Source organism: Asparagus officinalis, chromosome 5 (genome assembly GCF_001876935.1).
Source record: "Asparagus officinalis chromosome 5, Aspof.V1, whole genome shotgun sequence".
NCBI lineage: Eukaryota > Viridiplantae > Streptophyta > Magnoliopsida > Asparagales > Asparagaceae > Asparagus > Asparagus officinalis.
Window position 1 is genome coordinate 89,853,626 of NC_033798.1, and position 10,274 is coordinate 89,863,899.

The 10,274-nt window shown below is 36.4% G+C and overlaps 1 protein-coding gene across 3 annotated transcripts in view; it reads left to right on the forward strand.

Moving 5' to 3' along the window:
• LOC109840102 (protein ENHANCED DOWNY MILDEW 2-like) overlaps positions 5,387-10,274 on the forward strand; it is a 14,115-nt gene continuing 9,227 nt past the window's right edge. For all 3 annotated transcript variants that reach the window (XM_020408614.1, XM_020408616.1, XM_020408615.1), the window contains exons 1-7: positions 5,387-5,546; positions 7,260-7,676; positions 7,747-7,843; positions 8,779-8,832; positions 9,464-9,612; positions 9,924-10,020; positions 10,144-10,242. In XM_020408614.1, coding sequence (XP_020264203.1) covers positions 7,267-7,676; positions 7,747-7,843; positions 8,779-8,832; positions 9,464-9,612; positions 9,924-10,020; positions 10,144-10,242 — 906 coding nt within the window. In that variant the 5' untranslated portion in view covers positions 5,387-5,546; positions 7,260-7,266. The remainder of the gene's footprint in view (positions 5,547-7,259; positions 7,677-7,746; positions 7,844-8,778; positions 8,833-9,463; positions 9,613-9,923; positions 10,021-10,143; positions 10,243-10,274) is intronic.

Consider the following 10,274-nt stretch of genomic DNA (forward strand, 5'->3'; position numbering starts at 1 on the left):
GAAACCAAAATAATAGCCAAAACAACCCGACAACAAGCAAAAATATCAATTACATAGCCAACAATAGAGAGCTAAACAAGCTCGAATTAGCATAATAACCACAAAACAGCATCCATCGTTCGACAACAAGCCCAATGACCACCATATATCCAACAATAGAGAGCTAAACTAGCTCGAATCTGCATATTAACTGAAAAAACAGCTTTAGGAGCTCGACTACAAGCCCAAGTACTCACCAAATTCCCAACAATAAAGAGCTAAACAAGCTCGAATCAGCATAACAACCAAAAAACAGCCTTCATATCTCGACAACAAGCCCAAATGAGCACAAAATACCCGAGAATAGAGAGCTAAACAAGCTCGAATTAGCATAGCAACTGAAAAATGAGGAGAACGAATGGGAAGTTTTTTGGGGGGCTATTGCATAGCCCCAAGAAGGAACTGCAAACTTTTCACTGGGCTCATGAAGAGAAAAATGCCACCAAAGTTGCAAAGCATGTGATCAATTAAGGATAAAAAAAACCAAACAAAACAAAGCGTTCGAAGAAACAATCGAAAGAAAACATTTCAACAAATTGAATTTTAGAAATATGATATACTTGGTTTGATGTTTTTTCATGACCATCTATGTAGCAACAATTGTAGTATGCATTTTCAAAATGAAATGAAGATTAGCATTTGAATTTAATAGTAGAGGACTCGGGTAGTGGGGATTATCATCATTGATTGCCCCAATTCGTAACTCTCTCTCCATGTTATCATTAACTGTGCTCTTTCAACTCCCCCTACCCAATTCGTAAACTCTCTCTCCATGTTGTCATTAACCGTGCCCTTTCAACTAGGGCTGAGCATGGTTCGGTCCAAACCGAAAAAACCGACCGAACCGATCCGAACCGACCCGAAAAAATCGGTTTTATGAGTAGGGCGGTTTGGATCGGTTTGAAAACTTTTTAACCCGAACCGAACCGAACCGACCCGAACCGACCGAATATAGTGCAATACTACCCATTCTGATCTCAAACCTACCCGACCCGTCCCCAAAGAGTCAAAGACTCAAACCCTAAACTCATTTTCTGAATCATTATGGGTTAAAAATAATATCATTATATCAGTGTTTAATGCTTCATAATCTCCTACTTTGTTGATATCTTTTTTCTTTAACACAGTTTGTTGTTTGATAAGAAGTTTGATGAAGTTAGAACCGAACAAACTGAACCGAACAAACCGAACCGACTTGCAATAGTTCGGTTCGGTTTTGAATTATAGACGGTTCGGTTCGGTTGTTCAAATTTTGATAAAAACCGAACCGAACCGACCGTTGCACACCCCTACTTTCAACTCCCCCTACCCCCTCTACTCATTAACCGTGCCCTTTCAACCCCCCATGCTCAATATTACTATTTTTTAATTGAGAGAAATTGAGAAACTTGGTACCAAGTTGCTCCAAGCAACTTGGTAGTGATGTGGCATAATCTTGTCCCTACATCTACATTGGAGTTGGTGAAGGGTGGTTGAGGCTCTATTTTCGAGGTGTGATGTAGGGGCAAGATTATGCCACATCACTACCTCCATTTCTCTCTTTTTAATTAATCATTTCACTTATCCATGCATAATAGAGCTTTGCTACAGGGACCCAAAATATGGGACCAATAGAAGGGACAAGTAAGATGTCCCCCTCCTATTGGATAATAGTTGGCCATCATTAATGATGACCAACTCATTATCCAATAGGAGGGGGACACCTCACTTGTCCCCTCTATTGGTCCCATATTTTGGGTCCTTGAGGAATTTTTCTGCATAGTATCCTAAAACCTGATTTCTTTATCCTGAAACCATAAGCAGTTTAGCACTCTGCCTTCCACCACCTACAAATTTCGCCTCTCGCCTTTGTTAGCCGATCAGTTCTAGCAACCTCTGTGTCGACCCCCACACCACCCTCTTCTTCTCCCTCTCCCCTTCCGATGGCCTCCTTCAACCCTCCACCTCCCTCACACTTTGTTCGTGCCACTTTTGATGCATCCCCTCAAATGCGCACATGTTCAATAAATTTAATCTCTCCACCTGGTTGACGAAAACTCTGGTGAAATAATATAGCCAATGTTTTCATTTCAACCATCATATTTGCAGTATGTCTGCGAATTGAATGGATTACCCGATGTTGCGAGCCGTACTATTTGAGCTGTGTTTTTAGAGATTACTTTTGTATTTTTTTGTAGGATTTATATGAATTTTTTTAATGTGTATAGACTTTTTAAAATATTTTAAACCACATTCTAGACAGCTGGCCATAATCAATATTTCTCAAGGAAAAACAAATGGTCTTTAGGGAAAACTCAAGTGCAACGTTAAGCAAACTTTCTTCGCTGTTGTGTATTTGGTTACCAGGATTAAACCAGTGTAAATGTTTGCTCGTGCAATATCTTTTCACTTTAAGTGCTTGATATTAGATCTAATAAAGAACTTGAGATCTAAAACCATAAAGCCATGATTAATTCGAAGAGATTAACAAGAATCAATAGAGCGGAAGCTTATACCTGAATCCATAGATGACTCTTGAGATGAGTTTTGGATCTTCTAACCTTAGGGTTTTCTCTAGCCGAATTTCTCTCTAGATGGGGGTGAAGAGAATTAGAGAATGTAACCCTAGATTAGGGACCATAACCCCTTATTTATAGATGTTGTACATTTGCAATTTGGCCCCTCAACAAATCACAATTACAACCTGGTATCTGCACATATAACTCCATGACTTATTTAAATACTCATTAACCCAACTTGATTGATCACTTTAGTGGGTTATCCTAAAAGATAGCAATACACATTGATTAATCATATGTGCCCACTTCACTTTAGAATTGCAAAGAGTTGTCTCAGTTTAATTAGAATTCTAGTATTATATACGAACAAAACATTAGAATAATCTAATAAAAATTAATTTTTACCTTCATTATTAAACTTAAAATTCTCCACTAATTTTCTCATCCTCCCTATTTCTCCACATATTTAAATAAACTGTGATATATACAGGCACAGGACCTTGGCCTTTTACTTATAGGTGTTTAAGTTACACAAATATAAATAAAAAAATTACACAAATAAAGGCTAAAATCAAAGGGTTGAAGAGATTATCTTGATTCTCTATCAATTTTCTCTTTGTTAATGGTCGCTGTTACTTGAATTTGATTTTAAGACAGGGAAAATGGTTCCCCAATAGTTTGAGGAAAGAGAGAAGATTTATTGAAGAGTACTTTAGAGAAAATGGTAGAAATTAAATGGATTGTAACAATTTTTATAATAGCAGGGCGTTGTAACGAAAAATAGCATTAGGGGGTTCTACAATAAATAATATTCCATAATTACCCTATAGAAAATACAATTATCAATATTTTGAAAGAAAACCCTTCAAAAACTGGGAAAAGACCCTATACAACATTGCACATGATGCCTACAATTATTTATGTGGATGAATATATTGATTCGTCAAATAAGCCTCATAGCTAAGAGAGTTTTTACATAATTTATGTAATTAATATCATTTGTGGGGTTCACAAAATAAGAAGAGCTTATTGGTGAGTTGTAGGCATTTTCTACAATCAAGAATGTGGAGCATTACATAGCCCAAGTTGTAGGGATTCTCTACTATTGAGGATGTAGAGAATCTGAACCCACAATTGTGGATCTCAAACCAATATAATACAATAAAAATGAGGATTTCAAGGGCATAACACTGAAATGAAAGATTAAGGCAAACATGAAAAATATACACACAATAGAAAATAACATGATAGATAAAAGATAAAAATAGAAAGTGATGAATGACAAATTATTTAAAGTATATGTCTAAGGTAATTAATTATGTTTTTTTATAGCATAGATTTTTTGGACTTATTTGGTGAATAACAATCTCTCATCACATATTAGAAGCTTATGCATTTGAGATCTTACTTAGTGAATTGCTTCTTGAAATTGAAATTACTGTACAATAAGCTTCTACTCTATGTGAAGAATGTGTTTCATAAATAGTCACAAGATTTGGGGTATCTTTATGGTATCCCATCCTTTCTCTCAAAAAAAATAGTCACAAGATTGCATGCAAAATATTAATTGGTTTTCAAATGATTCAACTCATGCGGTTTCTTTGCATGCTCACGTGCAAAACACATATTGCATACTAGTTGCCATAAAAAATCCAGCAACTAGGTGAAATATAATGCCAATAGTCATTGAATGAAGCAACGGTTACATCAATTATGAATTAGACCCAAAGAAAAAGATCTCAATTAAACACAATAACAAATTGTTTGAAAGCAAAATACTTTTGACAAATTCCATTCATAAACTGATGAGTAACACCATTGCTTGGAAGAGTCGGACTGTCTCTTCAATTTTCAGACTCGGACGTTTCAAGGACCTGCACTTGGCGGGAAATGTTTTCCTAAGGTGACACATTAGATTTCCACCTAAGGACGCGGTCTAAAATCACGTCATTCCCTAATTTTTTTACGATCCGCTCCGTTGAATTTGATCTACACGTTCTTAAATCCAAACACACTAATTTTGGGGTGAACCCGTCACGTTTTGACCCTTCATCAACTCACCACAATTTTAACGGTTTCGAATGAATAGAACTTTTACATGGCTCAACGAAAGGTCAAAACACGACGAGTTCACCCCAAAATTGATGTGTTTGGGTTTAAGAACATGTAGATCAAGTTCAACGGAGCAGATTGTAAAAAAATAATAATTAAGAAATGATGTGATTTTAGGTCGCGTCCTTAGGTGGGAATCTAAGGTGTCACCTTAGGAAAACATACCCGCACTTGGCAGGCTATATATAAAATTATTTTTGTTATGAACGGTCACCGGGTCGAAATCCATCAGAAAGGCCCAACTCAATCTGAGTCGTAACGGATCCATGTAACAAAATCCATCAGAAAGGCTCAACTCAATAAGAAAGGCCGAAATCCATCACCAGGCCGAAATCCACCAGGCCGAAATCCATCAGAAAGGGTCTTTCCATTTTCATATCGAAGGGGAAAAAAAACTAAGGGCACAACTCTAGAGTAGGAAGAGTGGTCAATGTGGTCCCCACCACTCTGCACAATCGGATAGGGTAGTGCATAAATTAGAAACTTACTTTTCACGCCCATTAGACGCACCCAAATTCACCCCATCACTTAACCATGGGGCCCACAAATTGTCTTTCGGCTCTTGTCTCATGACCTTCCTCTAATCAATCAGATGGACGGTTCGGATGCAATCATAAGCAGTTCTCTTCACACGGACATCGTGGCTGTTCATGTAACTAGAGCTGTTGCTTTAATTTTCCCGCTCTCTTTATATGCGCTAGCACAGTGTAAGCTATTAATAACAGCTGGAAAATTTCCTTTTTTGGTTGATTCGACTTTTCATTTTTCTCGAAAAAGCACAAATTCTTTTTTGTTAAACTTACTGAAAAATTTATTTCCGCAGCTCAAACATTAATGGTTGGTTCGCTTATTTTCTTTTTCCAGGTTTTAGGAACTGAAACCCTCTCTTGCATTTGGGTGAGTTCTCTTTTGCTTCTCCCCAAATGTTTTTCTCTTTCTTTTTTTTTTCTTTTTGGACTAATTTTGCATAATTTTGATGGTTCTAACCCTGTGATCGCCTGATCCATGTAGTTTATTATTGTTATTACTATTATTATTCATAATTTTCTTCTTCCTGGCAACAAAATGCTAATATATTTTTGTTGTTAAAGTGATTAAGTAAATAGAAAAGAACCCATTAATTACTTAGCGTTTGAAACCCGAAAACCCAATTGCATGCTGTTTCTCTTAGTTGGTGTGAATTTTTCCCGTCTGTGTATTACTCTGATTATTCTGTAGAAACAATATTTGCTAGTAAGAAGGGCCAGATCTCAATTATCAGTTATTCTCCTCTGCTTGATGTATTTTCTGGCCTCATACTATTTCATATTCAGCTCAATCACAATTATTAGAGCTCTGCTATTCTTCTGCATGTAGTGTTAGGTTCTTTATAGTAAAAAAAAAAGGAGAAATTTTCAAAACAGACCCGTTTATGAGTTTATTCACCATAAGCGACCCATTTCAAACATATTCACAAAAACCAACCGAGTTTTAACTAGGTCAAAATATTTCTTTCTAATTAGTCGGGATTGTCAACCCCACTAATTAGTAACCTGGTTAATTAACATTCTAAATAGTTGGGGTTGACAATCATGACTATTTTGGACTACAATTTCAACCCCCACTACTACCCAGTGTAATTAAAATAGTGTCTAATTAGTCGGGGTTGGCAACCCCAACTAATTAAAAAGAAACACTTTTTTAAAACCGACCCAGTTTCAGGCCGCGCTTCTAATGTGGCCAAAACTTGGTCGATTTTTGTAAATAAATCTAAAATGAGCCGATTTTGGAGAATAAAATTGTAAATGGGTCTATTTTGAAATTTTCTCCTAAATAAAATCAAGAGGATAAGAGAAGGAAGATAAGTATGATTCAGGGGTATGGGCTTTTCTCTTAGTAATTCTTCACTAAAGTATTCATTGGTTGAAGCTACAATACTCTTGGATATTGCATGTTGTAGGCAAGTGTTCAAAATAACACTTGTGACGTGTGGACTTGAGAACACATCCAAGGCTAATTAGTTAGGTCAGTCAACAATTTCCAATTGGTCTTCTAGCGATTTACTGCAAGTTGCTATCCTCTTCATAGATATTTTGTCAAAGAATATTGGACCGACTTGCTACTTGCTTTATAACTCGATCCTTTTTTTTGGGGTGCTTTCTAGACTAATATTTTGCTCTATAGCTCCAACCATTTGATGGAAGAGCACATAATCATGAAGTATGACAATGGATGACAAACTAGATGATGGCAGTAATGAAACAATGTAGATGACTTTATTGGTACTAGCCGACCATTTGTTGACTTAGAAGATTAGCACAGCCTTCCTTTAATGTGTTGGTCATCTGTTAGGTCATCACAACCCTAATGAAGGCTCCAGCTATTATCATTATGCCTTGTCGTTTGATATTATTGTTGTGTTTGTCGTCAAACTTGAGATAAAACCTGGCTATCTTAAGTTTATTTTTTCCATTAATATAATATATAATGCAAGTTGAATGCAAAACGTATACCTTCTTTTTTCATGGGTTACATTGAGGTGATTTCCTCATGTTTCTTGTCCTTTTATATGATATACCTTTTCTTATGGTCTCATTGCTTTTTTCTTCATATTCATTAATTTGGTCTCAGGCGAATCATGTCTTCTTCAGTCAATGATGATGAGCGTTTGCCGAAGTTGGTCACAGATTACTATTTTGTTGACGATAAAGGGATACCCATCTCATTTACTGCTTTGCCTTTCTATTTAGAGGAGACTGAGAAATCTAATGCTACTAAGACACGAATTTTTGTACGTGGCCTTGCTGATGGTGGTCTTCAGAAAGTGTATGAGCAGGTTACTTCCTGGGGACTGAGACTTGAAGAAGACCAACCTGAAGTTTTGGTTCTTTTAAGGGGAAACAAATGGTCAAAGTTGCAGGAGCCAAGGAAGAGCTACAGGGGCATAATCGGATCGATACTGATCACTATAAATTGGCTTCACTGCTTAAAAAGGAAACCTGAAGGATCAAGAAAAGAGCTCTGGGACCATCTGCATAAAGTTTTCAGGTTGGTCATAGCTTAGGCTTCCATATGTGTAAATTTAACTGTGAGGTTTTTAATGTTTATGTATGTGCAGTTCATTGGAAAAAAAGCCCACCGAGGATGATCTTACCCAACATGTCTCTGTGATCAAAACTATTGCAGAGAGAGATAAGACAGTAGCAAAAGCTGAGGTATGCTTCTCATTTATTCTGTTGTCATGGAAGCCACAAACCCTCTAGATTTTAATATCAGAATCAGTAACGTTGAGGATATATGCATCATTTTTTACACATTCAATGTAAGATGGACAAATAAAAGACTTGTGAGTGTTTGAAAGTACATTTATCTTTCACAAGTTTGCAAGCAATCTTCAGTTAGTCTTTTATGTTCCATTCATGTAAAACTTGGCTTTTTTACAATTTACTTATGAAGCACTGACTTCTGATGGTCCTGTTTCATAATTCTTCTGTATATCCATGTTACTGTCAGAAATTGAATGTGTATACATTTTGGCTATTAGGCTTGTTGCTCTGGATCAAAATCTTTAGTTGTGTCAATCCTAGAAGAGGTGAAACTGGACCCTTCTTTACAAGATTATTCTGCACATGCTTTAGGCCCATTAATCACAATACTTTTGTTCTAAGTTCTTGCACGTGGAAAAGCTGAATAATGTCTACCTAGTCTCTCAATATAATATTAATTCTAGCATGCTTTTTTCCTCCATAACTGCTCAATTAGCTGGGTCTCCTTTTTCCATATTCAGATGTTTATTAAAAAAAAAGCCAAAAAAAGGAAAGGAAAAAAAGATAGCCCAACATGAGAACGAATGTCTTTGCCAATTTTACCTTGCACCATGCACTGGTATTCTTATCCAACATGTGCACTTCGAAAAATATAAGTGTCCTGAATCTTCAATGTCATAACCAAAACAGATTCATAATTATGGTTTTCTTGTAACCAATAAACATGTAGCTCTTGCACTGCCTTTTGTGTTAGCTATTTTAAAATTTCAGTACGCTTATTACCATTTTGTCTTCGGGTGACAGTCATAGCCCTTCAACCTTGCATGCATGTATGAACTATGCCTTTCCCAGTTATATACTCACATCTCTTTTACCCTTTTCAGTTATTAGTGATGTTCTTGAAGCAGGAGCTTGGAGAAAAAACAAGTTTTCATGGGGTTAGTTACTTTATTTTTCTGTTGTTTTAAATTTGGAATTTGATCTTTTCCAGTCCCTGGCTTTTTTTGTGCCTAAAGAATGTGCAAGATCCTCTATATTAATTCTCATGGTCTTAAGTGTTTATCTAAATTTTATTGGGAAATTTTCGGTGTTGCTCCTTGGAAGCATGAGCTTAAACGATATGAGCAAAAAGCCAGGACAACTTAATGCCTATTGTCAGTTACAGCTTTGTGGTAGAATCGTCGGTGTCTCAGAGTTTCTTTGGCTGGTCTTGACGACCAACTAGAGATGAAACCATTAGGATAATAGGCAAATACAACAAAATCTGGATTTTAATCCAAGGGATTGATCTTGGTATTCAAGTCACAGAAGAACAAAATACAATTTGGCATGTTGATATCTGAACATTCCATCATGTCGGACATGTACTACAAACACTTCAAAAGGAGGGGCACAATTTGTAGAAACTTGGTCAACTCATTTGAAGAGCTTTCTTCAGTTCTTGATTTCAATTTTTGCTCTGTGGCTAATAGTGAGAGTAAAATTCTCAATTTTTTTGATGTTTATTGATTACCTGAGAACACTCAGAAATAAAAACTCCCGTTAACAAATTAATTATTACTGTAATAGGTTTCTGAACGTGGTTCAGTTGCGGAAAAGCCACTCATTGCCTATGATAATGCAGTGGATGAGGGGGCTACTGGTGATGGCTTGATGGAAGAGCCTGGACTATTTGATTCTGTCTGTGCAATTTGTGATAATGGCGGTGAAGTTTTGTGGTATACATTGTTTCTCCCTATTGTTACTCTGAGGGTATTTTCCTAGGTATTTAGACAAGTAAAGTGCACATCTCATTGCTTGAAATTTCACACGGATGTATTCTTTTTCATATTTACCTTTTGGCTCATATTTTCTTATCCATCTTTACTACTTTAAAAACAGTCGGGATATGAAAAAACTATTTTTGCTAGGAAAAGTAGAAACATTTCCCAATATTAATGCCTACGCAGTTCCCCATACCCTGTGAATGTTGTTCTCTTATTTCTAGTGTTTTCCTCCGTAAGGTACAAAACTCTTTAATTTTGCACAGTTGCGAAGGGAGATGCCTTAGGTCCTTTCATCCAACCAAAGATGCTGGTGCTGACACAAATTGTGAATCCCTTGGCTACACGATGGCTCAAGTTGAGGTAGCCATCTGGAAATTGATCTCCTATTATCATGTGATATCTTTGCTCAATTTACTGTTTGTTTTCATAGTCATTAGTTGCATCTGAATTTCTTGTATTTTTATTTTAAATTGGATCATGCAGGCACTTCCAAACTTCCTTTGTAAAAATTGCCGATACAAACAACATCAATGTTTTGCATGTGGGAAGTTGGGTTCCTCAGACAAAACAGCTGGTGCTGAGGTACGATGAGCTCGTTTTTTACGGTCTAAACT